The 17886-nt window shown below is 41.5% G+C and overlaps 1 protein-coding gene across 8 annotated transcripts in view; it reads left to right on the top strand.

Annotated features, from left to right (window-relative positions):
- The window catches only part of nfia (nuclear factor I/A), a 142520-nt gene that overhangs the window by 34756 nt on the left and 89878 nt on the right, over positions 1–17886 (top strand). For all 8 annotated transcript variants that reach the window (XM_057325982.1, XM_057325981.1, XM_057325986.1 and 5 more), the window contains exon 2: positions 779–1307. In XM_057325982.1, the coding sequence (XP_057181965.1) occupies positions 779–1307 (529 nt within the window). The remainder of the gene's footprint in view (positions 1–778; positions 1308–17886) is intronic.

Genomic DNA, 17886 nt, shown 5'->3' with positions numbered 1-17886 from the left:
AAAGACATACATGTTGGACCTTAATTTGTAGGATGAATTAAGAGAAATAAAAGAATACAAAATCAGAATCGTGTCTTAAGGAATTATTATTATACAATGACTGAATTCCTAAAGTTTATGGAATTTTGAAAACGGACGTTTTCGTCCCTAACTGTTGTAATTTAGAACGATTTTTGTTTCCAGGTTGTGAGTTGGCAGCAGATAGAAAAAGCAACCCCAAAATCCCCACGATCCCCCTCACACACACTCCTTACTGAAAACAACACACTCCTCTCTGATACAGAATAATGTAGCACACTTTTGGAACTGTGTGTGCATTTTTTACAGAGAACAGATAAAAATAGCCAGTCCAATTTTCCTGGTCTGTTGTTGTATTTTCTCGGCCCTGGCAGACCCCTACAGACCAGCATTCTTGCCAGAGAGCCAAGATATGTCCTAGACCAGCTACACACACACACACTCCTGCCGTCCAAGGCTGTTTTTTTTAATAATTTTGCATAGACATACATGTTTGCAGTGAAAAATACTTTTTACTTCAGCTTGTTTTATCTGTCATTTTGCATCTTTTTTACTCTAATCGGAAAGAAAATTTATTGTAAAGATGTCCTAAGAAAATGGTTGAATCTTTAGTGCTTCAGTTTTCAACCTCACTGTTTTTTTCATACATATGAAAATATATATTTTATGTTATTCTGTAATTTTTTTTAAACGTTAAAAACTGTAACTTTGGGTGACTACACATTTCTGTGCACTAATTTCCGCTCTCTTGCATTCCCAGGATGAATTCCATCCTTTCATCGAAGCACTGCTGCCCCACGTGAGAGCGTTCTCCTACACCTGGTTCAATTTGCAGGCCCGCAAGCGAAAGTACTTCAAGAAGCACGAGAAGCGCATGTCTAAAGAAGAGGAGCGAGCCGTAAAGGACGAGCTGCTCGGCGAGAAGCCGGAGGTCAAGCAAAAGTGGGCATCGCGGCTACTGGCCAAGCTCCGCAAAGACATCCGGCCGGAGTTCCGCGAGGATTTCGTGCTCACCGTCACCGGGAAGAAGCCCCCATGCTGTGTGCTCGCCAACCCCGACCAGAAGGGCAAAATGAGGAGAATTGACTGCCTGCGTCAGGCGGACAAAGTCTGGCGCTTGGACCTGGTCATGGTGATTTTATTCAAAGGTATTCCGCTTGAAAGTACTGACGGCGAAAGGCTGGTTAAATCTCCGCAGTGCTCGAACCCGGGGCTGTGCGTACAGCCTCATCACATAGGAGTGTCCGTAAAGGAACTCGACCTGTACTTGGCCTACTTCGTGCATGCAGGTAAGCCCTTTATTTTCTAAGCCAGCGCAAAAAATATGTTTGTATGTATGCAGCGGATGCATGATTGAGTGTTTCTGCTGGGTGAATCGGTCTTTAGTTGACATTTTGGATGTGAGGTCACACAAGTGAGCTTGAAGGAAGTTACAAACCAGATTAGTGGCTGAAGCTCTTCATTTTATCAGCGAGTCAATAAAGCAGCTGGGAAGAATAGGACGAGCGTGTCAGATTCCCTCTTTACTGCCTGCGCGCAGATTTGCTCCAAACTAAATGACCATCATTTGATTCTTTTTGCCAGTTTATACACTTCCCAAATAAATACAATGTGGAAATTAAGCGCAGGGACTGACGTTTGGCAGAAAGTACGAATACAAGCGGCCAAGCGCACATCTACACGGCTCTTATGCGTTGGTTACGTCGCATCTGTGATTGCCATTGTAAATTTGCAGTGTGAATTTATTTTGTATTTTTTTCTCTTTGGAATCTGTGGTAACCAGATTGAGTTTTCCAGATCTGTCCCTGTGGCCATTTATTAAATATTTGAGTTAATTCAATTAAGCCTTTGTAGCACTCTCACCTTCAACACATTTTGTCGCATTTAAAATCCATCTGCAGCATTAGGGTGGATTATGCGAAAGAGGCCACAGGTTTCGTCTAGAAATATGTAAGTGATGTAAGTTAATTAATGGTCTTAATTGCGAAGTCACTGTGGAATATAAAACGATGCATGTTTAACTGTTGTGTTAGTTTAGCTCGTACTAAGAGAAGTCCAGCACAGATATCTGACTGGTAATTGGCAGAAAGCAGCTGGGGATCCGTCTTCACTCTTCAAGCGTTCACTTGGAAGCACACTTTGTTTCACCCCCTTAAATAACCGAGCTTAATTACTTTCACTTCTCGCATGCAAATCGCGGCACGTTAGCAGCGATCGCTTTCTGTTGCACGTTCTGTACAGTCTGGACTTTGATAAAAGATTTAAAACGTGTGACCCGAAGGCTGTTGATATAAAGCCGTAAAAGCAAGCTTTAGCGCAGGATATCTCGCAGGTTGCAAAACAGGATCGTGTGAATTACTCCGACTCGCCTGGAACACAAAGGCCCGGAGCCTTTGAGCTCTTTGTAAGGACAAGAACGACGTAACGTACACTGTCGCTTTAAACGCCAGTGCCGAATTCCTCCGTTTTGATGTTCTGAAAGCCTATTCAGCAGGGAGCCTATTTAGCCCCCCGCTCCCACTAACATCCTAATCGGCAAAGTTGCCTTTTTTTATTCAGTTGTGACTCGTGATCGTGAATGGGTCTCAGCGAGAGAACAAGAGGAAGGGAAACTCTCTCTCCGGTTCCTCTCAACTCTGACCCGCGTACAGGCCGATCAGATTTCCTCGGCTGTCTTATTTAAAGCAGCCGAGCGTTGCTGGAACCCCCGTGATTAAAAGCCATCTGAAGAGAGGCTGACCTCATACGCAGGTGGCGAAAGAGGGGCTTCGGAGAGGAGCTAAAGTCAGTCTTGCCAGGGCAGAGGGGTGCGGGATAGTGAACACACCCTCTTCCTCTGGACAATAACACATCGATGCTGGGAGGCTTGGTTTGTAATTGCTGGAGGAAACATTATCGTTGACCTTTGTAACATCCGAAGCGGTGTAAAATTTCGCTTGCGACTTAAAACTCCTTGTTTGGAGTGTCATAGTATATCGGTATTGTCAATAACCGTGATATATATATAAAAAATCATGATTACCGATATGGTGTTAATATTGTAAATAATTCAGAACCCATTTAACAGTGTAAAATGTCCCAAAGCTTATTTTGAGGGTGATTCATTAGACAAAAAGAGAAAAGAGAAAATATGGAAGTTATATAAAATATTAAATTTGACCATAGCATTAGTTTTTATTTTGACAAATTATATTGCGATAAAACTGCTACCATGGAATCTTTAGGCCAAGAGAACCGTGCAGTAACAATCTGAAACCGTGACAGCCCAATCCTTATGGAATAATGAAACTGAAATTGCAAGTTCAAAGATGAAGTGTGTAATTAAATTTTTACTTTAAACTTTCTCTTTTCTTAACTCTATATATGGAGAACACTGTAGGGGGTTTGAAGTTGGTGGGCTTGTTTTAGACAATCCCACTAAACCTGTTAAAATAATATAAGGATTTCTATGCAAAAGACACACGTGGTGAGGTCGAGGCCTCCGCCGCGCTAGAGAAGAGGCCGCGTGTGTACGGCTAATTTTATGACAGGAGCACTCCGCACGTGGGAGAGGTCACGGCTTAAGATGTTAAGGTCACGACCCCATCTCCAAGGCATTTGACCCCCTAGATAAACATCCACTCCTATTAGAAGCCAGTCAAGTGGAAGGTAAGCTTTGGTTTTGGATTTGCCCCCTTGACCTCCTGTTAAAACAGGTGGTTTTGTTTGGGCTGCAGAGTGCTGTGCGTGGAGACCCGGACTAATGTTACGCCACCGGCGTTTTCCTTTTAAAGCTGGCAACCTGATGGTTTGTTTCACATTATGAAGATCCGTTTGATGCAAATTTGTGAAGTCACCGTTCTGTGTTTTTATTTTCTTAATGGGATGTAAGGGAAGTCACTGAAGTCGGTTTTGGAAATAAAAGAGACACATTTGATCAATTTTTTTATTATGATGTCAGATGCAGTTTTAAGTTCAGTTATATGGGAAGGCCCATTTGTCTGCAATAAAAACAAACATGACGTATTGAAGTAAGATGACGTATTGTGTTAGATTGAAAATGTAATAATGCACAGAATCAACACATAAAAAGCACAATTTATTAAAAAATAAGCAATATACGTATTGTAACAATAGAGGTCAATTCAAGCTCTTTGCTGGTATGTCAGCTTAATGCAGTTTCATTTGTTGAGAACTGTATGTCTCATTGCACTTTGTGTTCAATCTAGCCGCACAATGGAAGGATACCGCTGGCATAGATAGATAACAAACCTGAGACTCGGCCTGTGTGGACATTTCCAGAGCGCCTGATTGGTATTTATATTGAACTTACCTTAAGTGACCTGCACTGCGGCCGGCCAACTGTTGCTGTTGTCTGACCCACTTCCATTTGAGCTCTTAAACAGATTTAGAGTCTTTTAAAACTTGTTAGCGCAAGTCGTCCTTGTGTTTTTGTGAATTTGTATGAAGTTCTGGGAAGTCTGCTATAAAAGTTTTGTCATTTGTCATGGAATTTAAAGACTATGCTAAGGAGAGGACGTAAATGCAACCTTATTGCTATGTTAAATCAACGTAGTTTTTAAACAAAAGTAATAGTATCCACTGATCCAGATATCTTCAGGCTGACTTTTGGCTTGTCTTGTGTTACAGCCGATTTATATTCCCTGCCTTTCCACAGGCTGAGGAATAACAATAATTTGACTCTATTTAAGGCGATTGTGGGATAAACCACAGCCTTTGTTGTGGTTACTGCAGTACACACTGCGGCTCGGGACCTCCCCGCCCCCTCGCACCCATCCTTCTCCGGCCTCTCGTTCGCTCTGTAAATCTCAAGAAGCACCATTCATTAAAGACCAGGTTGTTGTCCATTCATAAAAATATAGTTGTGCCACACAGTACGTCGCTCCGCGGTAACTTTTCTTCTCCGATTGTGCAAACCTCCCCACCTCTACCCTGGAACAGGCCCAGCGCTAAAAAACCAGCCTCCGTCCAAAGAATGAACACAGTGCTGTTAGTTTTAATATCGTTGCGTTTGACCTGCTTTTGAACCATATTTTTTCTGCAATGTGATCGAATTAAAGAAAGCAGATGGTTTTGTGGGACGGGGAACATTGGGAGATGTTTTGTTGCGCGGCGTTTGCCTTTAGTGGGTACGTTTCTTCAAAAACCTGATTGCAAGGCAAATTTGTGTAATCCGGTTAATGTGCATTGTCAGTGCCGATCTTTCCTTGCAGATTTGGACCAAATTCGCTGGCTTGAGTTTCACATGTCAACGTTTCAACACAAAACCATTTTTTCCCTGTCGACTGTTATTGCGCTTCCAAAGCGATTGTCTTCTTCGTAATTATGTTTTAAAATTCATTTACATACAGATCATCTTTTTGGTTTTCTTCCAGTTTAAAATGCATCACACTCGATTTTTCCTCTGATATAGCAGCAGCATTAAGAATCCATCGACGGGTTTCGGGTGTGGAGGCAGTGGGCAGTAATCTCGAGCCGGTGTGAGCGCTACACCTGTGCCGTGGGCTTACTGCTGTCCCCCTGTGTAGAGAGGCAGGAAAGGTAATGGTAGGGGTTGGCACCAGTCAGTTTTTGCTAATTAGTTTTGTATTAACTCCTCAGTCGTCCCAGCGCACAGCCACTGAGAGAGAAATGGACCCCGTGATGGGAGATCGGCTATTTTTACTTTGGATTTTTTCCCTTTTATTCACACGTTTAATGCTTCCTGTGTTAACTGTGTATTACTTGGCTGTATGAGAAGGCATTACGTAATGAGCAAGAAAATACGCTGAATTGTGCAGAATGGATTTGAAGAGGATAAAATGCTGCATTTTTTGTCAATATTAGTTGTTGTTTTTTGTAAGAAATGCTTTCGAACAGGAAGTGTAGTAGCTACCTTTAACACAACTTTATTATGTTTCGATTCCTTGTTTAGAATTCAGATTAAATTCTGTTTGCTAATTGAAAGTTGAAACTACTATCACATAAAAAACGGAATCATTAAAAGACGTACAGCTGCGGTAAAAAATAAGAACATTATTTTACATTTTTCTGAATTTATTATTTATAGGCGTGTGTTTAGGTAAAATGATCATTTATGTTTCATTCTGTGTAGTTGTCACAACATTTCTCCCAAATTCCAAATAAAAAAGTGATTTTCTTGCAGAAAATTGAAACGGGACAAACTGGTCAAAATAACAAAACGTTTTCAGATCTTGAATACGGCAAAGAAAACAAGTTCGTATTTATGTTTAAACACCACAATACTAACGTTTTTACATGTATATTTGAATCAGTTTAGAAATAAATACATCATGGATATATGTTGGTGTACTGCGTATGATAATTATGTATATATAAATACACGTACATGCATGTACTGTATATAATTAAGAAATATGTAACTTTTGATATGTTTTATATTTATATATATAATTTATATTATATATAAATATTAAATATATTTTTCTTAAAATCATGCATCCATGTGTGTGTATTTATAAATACATAATTATCACACACAGTACACCAACATATATTATGTAAACAAAAACTTTTATTCTGCAAACGATTAGTCGCGATTAATCGTTATGCAGCCCTAAAGCCAAATTTTTCACAACTTTCATGCGTCTTTGCATTCTCTCAGTCTTTCACTTTCCTTCTGGATGACTTCGTCATTTCTAAGGTTTGTTTCTGTTGACATTGTGCAGACATTGGACTGAAATTTCCACGATGCAAGCAAAAATGCAGATTTAAAGCAAAACTGTTCTCTTAAATTTTTCAGCAACTGTATGTATGGATATATTTCATAAAAGCATTTTTCTGTTGCTTTTGCAAACTCATGGCTCTGTCATATCATTGGAACCGAGCGTCTCGAGTGCATCGGGTGTCTGTTAAGGATCAGACCGTTCTAGACTTCCAAAGCGCAGACATCGTGTTCATTGCAGAATAGCAACTTTGGCTAACTTCTGAGAATGGAGCCTTTGTGCGCACATGCCAGTCAACAAGAGTGCCATTGTCTTAAGCCCCGGCCGGTAGTGAGCGAGGCATTGCGAGACCTTTGCTGTGAGGAACTGTGATTGTATTAAGTCTCGCTGAGGACTTCATTAGAATGTTGAGACGGCTCATGTGCAGATCAGGCAGAAATAGGAACTATTTTGAGGCGCTGCGTTTTATTCTCGCCAACAACAACGTAGAAGCAGTGCTTCTTTTATTGCTAGCTTGATGAAATTCAATTTGTCTTCCAGGTTGTACGCATGGTTTATGATGATGCTGTAAACGTGAATTCATGTTTAATAAGCTTTTAATGTTAATTTTACAGTGGCCATCATTGAATGCAAGACAGAGAAGTTCACATTGAACTATTCTACCGTCTGTTGCTTTTACTTTGTTGGAGAAAAGAAACCCGAGTGATGGGTTGGAATGCGCTGGACTGTACATTCTAAACCGAACGAAAGTCGTAAAACGAATCCTAGCAACCAAACGCCTCTTTATGTGACCTTAAACTGGGGTTTAAACTGACGGTGTCTGTCTACTTAGTGATAGTTCAGCCAAAAACGAAAATTCTGTCATCATTTGGCATTTCAAACCTGCATGACTTTCGTTCTTCCGCAGAACACAAAAGAAGATATTTTGAAGAATGTTGGTGACCAAACAACACTGACCCCCATTGACTTCCGTTGTTTGGACACACAACCATACAAGTCAATTGTGTGTCCAAACAGCGGAAGTCAATGGGGGTCAGTGTTGTTTGGTTACCAACATTCTTCAAAATATCTTCTTTTGTGTTCTGTGGAACAACGAAAGTTCTACAGTTTTGAAATGACTAGGGCGAGTAAATGATGAAAGAATTTTCATTTTTGGGTGAACTATCACTTTAAACCTTGATCAGAATCTGCCTATTGATCAGTAGAATAGCTGAAATTCATTTTTTTATTTGAGCAGTTTTTATATACAATATAAAACACGGAATACGTTTTAAAATTTGTTTGAATTCTTTTTTATTTATTTATTTATTTATTTATAATTTTAATTGCTGATACAGATCTGAACTGATGAAGAAAGTAAACAACACGTTTTCAGGATGTTTTGCGTTCGCCATAGCCATGCTATCACGTAAGCTCCACTCCCACTGCCAGGAGAATAATGCAGATCCGGTGATTGAGACACGGGGCGCCATTGTGCGTCTTAGGCGTTCGGGCCAGAATATAAAGGAGAGCACAGACATGAAACGGGACAGCTGTGAGTGTCTATGGGGGATAGTTGCTACAGATGGTAAAAGAAGTGGAAAATAAAGTACCGTATGGCTGGTAAAATATAGAAGAAAGGCTGGGGGTGTGTTACTGAACGCCATTCTCTCATGATGTTGTTGTTGTTGTTGTTTGTGCGCGTGTGTTTGTGGGATTTTATGCGTGTCTGTGTTAAAGGGAACGTGTTACGTCAATTGCTCGTCTGTCCCGAAACCCGTTACGACCATCTGCTGCTGAGCAATGCACAGATTTATTTCTTTACACTGTCTGTGAGTGACATGTGTTCGTTCGAGTCAGAATCCCTCTGTTTTCACAGGATTTCGAGACTTTATATTTGGATTAGGGATATTAACGTTTACATGAGATTTGAAGAACAGATTTGAGCATTTCTGCACTTTTTCTAGTTGTAAATGTAGCTTGCTTGGCTTATTGTATTCTTAAAGGGAGAGTTCACCCTACATAAAAAATTCATGTAACTTCAAACCTGTATAGCTTTCTTTCTTCTGCAGAACACAAAAGAAGATATTTTAAAGAACGCTGGTAAGCAAACAACATTGGACCCCATTGACTTCCATTGTATGAACACAAAACCACGGAGACATTTCTCAAAATATCTGCTTTTGTGTTTTGTAGAGGAAAATCAGTCAAACAGGTTTGGAATGACATGAGGGTGAGTAATTGATGAAAGAAACTTGTTTAAGTCAGTGTTTTTCTAAACCTTACAGGCGAGCCATATGTCAACAATGCTTGCGCTCTCTAAGCAAGATTACATTTGTATTTATTATGTATTTTTTACGTCCGCGCAGTCAGATGTTGTTTTTAATTATTGAATGAATGAGAGGGAGTATGGAATTTACTTTAAATTATTGAACTGCCCCGAGTCCCTCCATCTGTCAGAAATAGAAATAAATAAGCCAATAAGGATAACAGGGCTATGAGCCTGGCACGGTCCTGTTCCTCATTTCTGCGGCGAACGCGATGCCCCTTCAGAGCTTCGGCCGAACACGCTCCCAATTAGCCTGTTCGCCCCTGCTTTGGATTTGGATAGAATGTAAACACGGCCGTTTAAGGAGAGTCGTGAACAGCTCTGGTGATCGCGTTTGGAGGAAATTCAAGCGCATAATGAAGGAATGTTGACATTTTTATCCATCCAACCTGCCCCATTGATTTAAGACTGCAATCCTTCAACTTCAAGGCCATGCAAAGCAACATGAGAATAGTTTTTTTAGGAATCGTGTGCGTTTTATGTGTACTTAATATTAGTTGGTTTTATTAGTGTAGTTACTAAAGTTGCTGTGTATCTCCAACCCGAGGGGACCTCTCCTCCGGCCATGTTAAATTTACCTAGCGCAGCGCTCTTCACCAGCAGCATCTCCGGCTGAGTTTTACCCACACTTCAATCCCACAACTGTTTTCACAGACAAAACAATAGCGGCACTTGATTAACTGTGAACCATCTGGGAACGGCGAGCTGTGTGACCAAGCTAATTGGTTAGATTTCAAAAAGAATGGAGGAGACCCTCTCGTCGCACGCATGTTTGAATGAGACCCCCCCAAACCGCAACTTGTGTTCCTCGACCCCCCCGCCGCTTTTGTTATACGTGCCCAGCGATGATCTGCCGTCTTAAGGCTAATGCGCCGGAGCTGGGAAAGCTCACACTCGCATGGGGTTTGTGTTAATTCACAGTTGGGAAACAACTGGCGTTGGAGAATGTGGAACTGTGTTGTGAAATATAGACTGTTGTTTAGAGATTCTTGGGTCGTCCCGGTTGCCGTTCGAGGTTTTATTATTGGTCACGCAATGGCCAAAAGCAGACAAAGTGTAATCTATTGATAATTGGTTGGCTTGGCCGTTACGACGCCACCTGTTGATCATGGTCACCTGTGGCCACGAGAGGTTGGTGGTTATAGGGATTTACTGTACCAGCTGACCAGTATTTAAACAGTGTGTAGGAATATGTTGCATTAAAACCAGATTAAATTGATGTTGGATCACAGGTGTGAATAAATTAAATTGATAAATCTCATCCAGTAAGTTTATGGGTTGAATCAATCTTAAATGTGGTAAAATCAACTGTAATTTCCAGACTTAATTTTTTTTATACATTTATATAGGGAAAAACAGTCTCTTCTTCATCTTAAAAACACAAAATGCAAAAAATGTGGGCATTATAAAATCAACCTTCAAATTAAACTTCTATTTTAATGAATTATATTATGCAGTAATAAACAATATGTAAACACTGCAAAATGTTTTCTCACAAACACAACTGACAGGCAGTAATTGCACAACAATTATGCTTTGTTTTCTTAACAGGTGCAGCTTTTAGTAAAGAGCTGTGGTTGTTTTCTTTATATCCTTTTTGCATAGTGCTCATGTTAGCAGATGTGTTGATCATATCACACTGTCAATCCTCCTTCCTCCACTGACTGAACCCTCACAGCCTTCAGAGAAACAGTTAAAACTACATAAACACATCATGTTTTATGCTTGCATTGAACATATGTAAGAGACAGATGATCCGTTTTCCTGTGAATGTATTTAAAATAACGTAATGTGAACTTGCAATTGCTATACTCAACTTGTGGTGCAGTCCGCTGCTGTGATTCTTCGATATTACCTTGCTATAATTCTGTTACGACCGTATCTGTACATGGATTAAAGCACAGGGATTGTGTTATCTGTGTTAAAGGCTATCAGTGTCAGCACCGCTTGTTAAATACACATTTCTTGGAATATTGACTCGGTCCGCTGAAATGTTACAGGTATGGAGCACTTCCTGTGGGATAACCCAGACACGATCCACCCACTCAGGCTGAAACTCACATTTGCTGCGAGCCATTCTCTGTCCCGCTGTTGGGAGGAGCCAATGTATAGTTCAAAGTCAGACATACAGAGATAAGACATCAGTGTAGCTCAGGGACTGTATATTGTAACCAGCCCGACTGCTCTTATTGTGACCATGCAGGCAAAAATTAGTACATATTTTTATGCTTTTTAAAAGGGATGGTTCACCCAAAAATTATACATTTATCATTTACTCATGTCAGAACACAAAAGAAGATATTTTGAATATAACCAAACAACATTGGCCCCCATTGACTGTATGCACACATTTCCCGGTTCTGCAAAAGCAACAAATTGATACATGTTTTAAGTGACATCAGTGCGAATCAATGAATTTGTATTTAAATGTTGGGGTGCCTGTTTCGCAGTGCAGATAAGATCCCAAGCCAGAGAGTCCTAGTGTCATATCCCTTCTCTTGTGGCCAAACCACACACGCGCAGGGACACGCGCCGCTCCTGCGTCCCAGAGAATCTTCAGGCCCTCACTCTGCGGTTTCCTGCTAATTAAATTCCAACGCTGTCCATTAGATGGATAGAGCGAGCGCAGTGCTGACTCAACACAGGTAGGGCAACGCGCTGTAATGGGGAGAGGAGCTCAAGTGCCCAAGCAATTCATTTGGACCCATTTTTACACATCCCTGGGTCATCGCATGCTTTCAAGGGTGGAAAAAAGAGGAGAGAGGGCGGATGGAGGAACAGATGGGGCGGATAAGCTAATATCTCCCAAATGCTTTAATTTTAAAGCGGACACCAGGAAAGCCTGTGTCCTCTAGAGTGTCCTGAGGTCAGAAGTGCCTGTAGTTGTATGTGTTGTATACAACAAATTTGACATTGACGGTTTTGCACGTTGAATGGTAGCGCGAGAAATATGATGGATATTTTAGTTCAAGATGTTCAAACGAGCAGCTTTAAATGTTCTCCACTGGATTAGCCAGAGGAGGTCATCTAAAGGTCTCGACTGGAAAAAAGCTTGTGACCAGTAAGAGAGCGAGTGTCGAGATGAAGTCTGTTATTTGGTTGGTCAGTGTTTGGATGCGGTTCCAGACTGACTTAACTGGATGTTGTGCTGGATTCTACGCCAGGCCACGGAGGCTGGGCTGTCGATACGTCATACGCTCGTACACACTTTCATGTCAACAGGCATGTTTTCTTTTGGTCGAAAGCTGAATGGACTGCATCACAAATAAATAAATAAACAACAAACAGCGGGAATTGTGTTCTCGTTTTTTCTCGAGAGAAGGTGTGTCACCTGCAAGTTAGACCTTCAAATATTTATTTTGATTAATATAAACAAAATCATTTGAAATTTATTTTTTGTTTTTTCCGTAGTTGTGTTTTTGTTTGTCTCGACTAATCGATAAACATCTTTTCTAATTTACAAATAATGTTCTTTAACGTTTGAACTTAACCAGAGTCGTTTTAGCATTCAGCGACAATTCCAATAGCGTTTTATTTAACAAACGCTACAAGCCGTTTTCACGTTGCTATTAAGCTTTAATGGCCCACAGCTTGAGTTCTCGTGAAAGAGTTAACTCCAAAGCCTCGACTAACAAAACGCTGGTTGTGCAGGCGAGAAACATCGAAAAATGAGGCAAAAACAAAACTTTCTCTTTCCTTCCCGTCTCGCATTAGCATGTGAATCGCCATTCATTCATTTATGTTCCATTATAACCTCATGAGTGGCCGTTTCTAAGGGTCTGCCCAGCAAGGGTTGCGCGTTAAAGCCTTGGCGAAGATTTAAAGTCGAGCAAAAAGCGCACCTATTTCTCCCGTCCGCTCCGGTCAGGCAGAGGTGACGTTCCGCGTCAGGCTAGCGCTCGGGCAAAAGCAACAGTATGTCAGCGCCCTACAGGGAGACACAGGGCACAAGTGAAGTTGTGCGTGAGGAGGGGGTTGATGGAGGGGTACAGCTGGCTCCCCCGGCCTTCCCATTCCCACACTCCCATTCCAATGGGCTGGTTTGTACTGGTATATTCTAATTCACCATTTGCCTAATTAACATCTCATTTGCATGACTTGTTGCACCCCCCTGTTCTTTTTCAAAAACAATGCGGCCCGACTGAAGAGAACTAATCCTGAGCATCTCGTCAAGATAAAAGCGATCTGCATTTTTAACAACCCCGTTTCTCCTTTGCAATTAAAACAGCCCCGTCCAAAACCACCTGGTGTTTTTCGTTACGCGTATGTATCCCGTCCAAAGATTTCACATGATGTGTGCTTATTTAGGCATTATGACATCACTCCTTGGAAACTTCTTATTCCCGTAAACTAGGTAATGAATTGAAAATTTCTCTTGTGCATGATTTGAATCTATTTTAACATCCTGAAGCACATTTTTATTGAACCATTTTTCCAGATAAGGGCAGATTTTACAATAATGTTGTTTTTGTATAACATTAGTTAATGCTACATGAACTAACAATGAACAAAACATTTACAGCATTTATTGATCTTCGTTAATGTTTCTTAATGCCAAAGCAATTGTTTAAGCTATTTAATTGTGAATGAACTAATGTTATGTTTCTTTTAAAAGAAACTTTTGATTTTAAAACATTAATGTTTAATAAATGGTGTAGAAGTGTTGTTCATTGTTAGTGTACGTTAGCTAATGCATTAAGTAATGTTAACAAATACACCTTACTGTAAAATGTTACCACAAAATATAAGAAAAACCAACCAATTTTGTCTGTTTAGTACCAAATGCCTGTTTGGAATGGAAAATATGGATTGTATAAGAAGTTGTGATTCAAACCAGATGCAAAGCCCTTCATTGCTGGCATGGGGTCATATCTCGTGATGATGCGACAGGACCACAGTGCTTCTGCGAACGCTTTGGCTCCCAAGACCTCTCCACAATTCACGCTCCGATAAACCCTTTTCTCCAAACCTCAACTTTTCTCCAAACACTAAAAACTCATTCTTGGAGGCGTGGGCCACCGAGCGCTTGAGGTTACATAGAAACACTCTTGTATGTTTTATCAATCAGAAAGCGGAGAGCATCACCACACAAAATCCAAATCACCGCCTTGTTTGACTTGTGTTACATTAGAGATGGAAATCTTTGGTTCGTGTTTTGTTTTTTTAACCCCGCCGCTGTGGTTATCCCGGGGCGAATGCCACGGTAATATTTATACCCCAGAAACAGAGCAGATGCATTTGTTCCTCTGGCTTCTTTTTACGAGCCCTGCACAAAGACTGCTGGTGCTTGAGGTTTTGGAAATGAAAGGGAAACGAGATGGGAGCGTTTTGGTCGGGCCTGTATATTTTCGCAGCCCTCCTGCACGAGGGCTGCCGCGCTTCTCGGTCGTACCGCAAAACACATAAAGACAAGTGCTTGTTCTCCACCCCCGCCGCTTCTGACATCTCCACAGTGAATCAGCGCTAGGTAATTTGGAAAGAGAGAGAAAAACAGAGGTTTGTCATTTCTATTTTCTGTGTGAGGATGAAATGATGGGCCTCTGGGTTTAGGACTAACCTGACCACAGGTATCTACAGGGTCGGCGATGAAGATTGAGTGTCCGTGTGGCCAGACGCAACATGTTTGACGCCCATAATTCGTCTGGCTCCTTGTTTGTTTTTCTCTGTGGAGAGATAGCTTTGACTTTTTCAGCGTGCTTTCATGACACTGAAAGTTACGGTCTTGCTTTCTGTGGCGCAGAAGCTGAGCTAAGCATAGTCGAATGCTGAAGACGCTTTAGACCAATTAAATACTGTCTTTCATGACCGGTCTTCCCGGTCTCAAAGCTGACGGTAAACCCACGAAAGCCTTTCTAAGGTCCGCCGACTCTCTTCTGTAGCGCTAATCAAACCCAAACACAAGCAGAAAAGCCGGGGCTCCGTGTTGTGATGTGTTTCACAATAGCACTTCATTCAGTCCCAACTTCACACGGAAATAACGCTTCACAGGCTCCTTTGACGGCTTTTGAGGGACATTTGTTTTACACATCTTTAATTTACATTTTGTTATATTCTCATCCTTTATAGATGAGGAAAGATAAATTAGCTTGATGGCTTCCGCTGTGCCAGCGCCTCGGTTTGAGACTTTTGCCTTGGATTAATGGCAGACGTGGGTTCAAAGCAGTCAATGAAATGACTGAGCCATTGTGTAATGTGAATTCATGTATTCAGTTATCAGAGTAGCGTGAGGCATTGATCTGTTTATAGCTATATGATTCGGGATTCTCGGCATGGCGAGAGAGGATTGTACAGTAAATATCCGTCAACTCCGCTGGGGCCATCTGAAGCAAATGCTCTTCCCCCAGGGGTCCTGCCTGGGACTCGTCTCTATTTCTGCACGGCTAGTGACACGGACGTGGCACCAGGTTGACCGCTACACCCTGCGGTGGCGCATAAAGCACGCAAGCGGATGATTGTTTGAGACGCCTCTAATTAGAGGTGAAGCACATCATTTTTCAAGCTAGTGTCACCGGACAGAATTTCAAAATTCTACCTAGCGTTGTTGGAACAGATAGTCTTGCCTCACTGATTATGCTGTTACAATGTTTTTTTGGGGGGGGGGAGAAAAACGCATTTACAGTCTTTAAGTAAGATGTTAATATTAAAAATATTAATATTTTTTTACGTTACTCTTACATTTTGTAAACGTTATATATACGTTACTTTTACTAGCTATAGGTATTACAATAATATTGTTTATTTCATGCAGTAGTGGGTCAGTAAATGTTTATTTTATTGTATTTTTGATCTTCTCTCACGCTGTGTCCTATAATCAGTAAGCTTAATAGTTTCTCTATTGCATAACTGCAGCCTTCCATGACTATAAGGTCAAAGCGTTTTGGTAAAAGCGTCTCTTTTCTCCTGATCACAGTGTATCCATCCATAGCAGCCGTTCTTCAGATAACGTAGTAGAGCTCATTAGCCGTTCCAATTCATAGCTGCATAAAAACAAAAGCGTTTGTATAGGAAAACCCATAAAGCGAAACAAGAGGACATGATTGGAGTCAGCGCGATATCATTAGATTAAACTGTAATTAAACCGAGTGCAGCAGGGATCACAGAGGATAGAGAGAGAGTCCAAGTCCACAACTCTCTCGGGTAGAGATCGTTGTTTGAAAGGATGCCTCCCTTTCCCCCTAGATATTTGCACTGTACAGGGGTCTGTATTCTCTCCGCTCTCACCTTATTTGCTCTGGAAATGCAGAATTATCTCCTTTTCCCTTCGGTCCCCCTGCGCGGCACATGATATTTAATCCGTCATCTTTGTTTTCAACAAACACGGCGCAAGCTGTTGCTGGCAGGCCGTGAGGCTCAGGGCCCATCTGGAAAGCGGGCCGTGTGCAGGGGAATTAGGGGGGAATTTAAGTAGGGGTTTGCTTGGGAAAGCCTGATAACCGCGCGCTACCTTGGTCTGTTGGCATCGCCGTAGCTTTTCCTCCACCCCCTGCCACAGTCTAAAATGCATTATTGATGCTGTGTGTTGTGGGGGGGGGGGTTTGGGGGGTCGAGGCTGCAGCCTTTTGTTTTTGTTTGTTGACGTTGCATTGTGTCGGCGTACTGTTTTTGAATAGCATGGCGGGAATTCCCTGGTTTCTTAAGATGCATTTTAGTGCGTTAAAGCATTCATGGATATGTACGCAAACCGCTGTGGTCGATCAACGTGCATCAGGTTTCCAGCATGCTGTCGCATTTACTGCAGGTGAGACGTACACATGACTGTTGTCAGAGCAGAGCAGGCCGGTGATGAATGCTGTCGCAGGGAGCTCAGCTGTAGTCGTTCCCACGACTCGAGTCCTTGCAGGCCAGATCTCACTATAGACACATATTTTGTGCTTTGCAACATGTTTCCATTTCCTCAATCTGTTTCAGGATTAAATTGATAAAAAGTGATGATGATGATGATGATGATGACGACGGTGGGCTCTTGAAGACCAGGCTTTGGTTCGAATCCTTAGGATTAGCTTTTGATTTGACGAAATTGATTGGAATTAAAACGATTGCAACTAAATAAATACGCGGCTTGGTTCTCGCAGTTTAATCCAACGGGCATTACAGCACAGAGAAATAAAAGATTAGAATGGTTTATGGGAACATCTGTTAGCAATGAGGTTTTGATTGTAACAAGATTTTTTTCAACCTGGTTGTACTGTAAATACCGCCTATTAGTTGATATATAATCTCCCTTTGTCCAGATCAGGCTGAACAATTGAAGAGCTACTCAAAAGTAAATTTTACCAAAGTTGAATACGCAAGAGACTGAAGCTTGTTTTTTATTTTAGCGTAGCCATGGTTTTCGTTTCTTGGCTGCTAGGCCGTTCCTGAGCTTTTCGTGAGGTGCAAGAAATACCCGTCATGTGCTACATTTTTCGGCGCCTTGGGGCTCAAGCTACTTTTGTTCTTGCGGCGAGCCGTGCCAAGTTAACCCATCTGCATCATAGTGTTATCTCTGCGTTTCTGTCCTGAGCCTTCTGGCATCGCCAGGTCATTAAACTGTATATCTATGCAGCTGAGCCCGGTCTATACCCATAATAAGCCTTGCAGCTATTTATTAGAGTGTATTTCTGGTTTATTTATCAGCAATCGGCTATGAAGGTGCTAGCTAGATCTCGCAACCTTATCTTGAATAGACACTCGCTGGACGCTTTCTGTACAATTGCATGTAAATAAAAGAGCCTTATGGTACATTTGCCTGTTTTATGGCCAATTCGAGATTGGCTTCTACCCACTCGGGTGCATGCTGTGCACTTCCTGTAAAGGAAGTAAATATTAGCGATTATGCTAGAGCCGTGTAAAGTACATGCTAGAGGTATGACTGGACGCTATGCTGCAGAGTCC

This window comes from Triplophysa rosa, linkage group LG25 (assembly GCF_024868665.1).
Source record: "Triplophysa rosa linkage group LG25, Trosa_1v2, whole genome shotgun sequence".
Lineage (NCBI taxonomy): Eukaryota > Metazoa > Chordata > Actinopteri > Cypriniformes > Nemacheilidae > Triplophysa > Triplophysa rosa.
The sequence above is the reverse complement of the archived record's forward strand: the minus strand, read 5'-3'. Positions and strand labels throughout refer to the sequence as shown.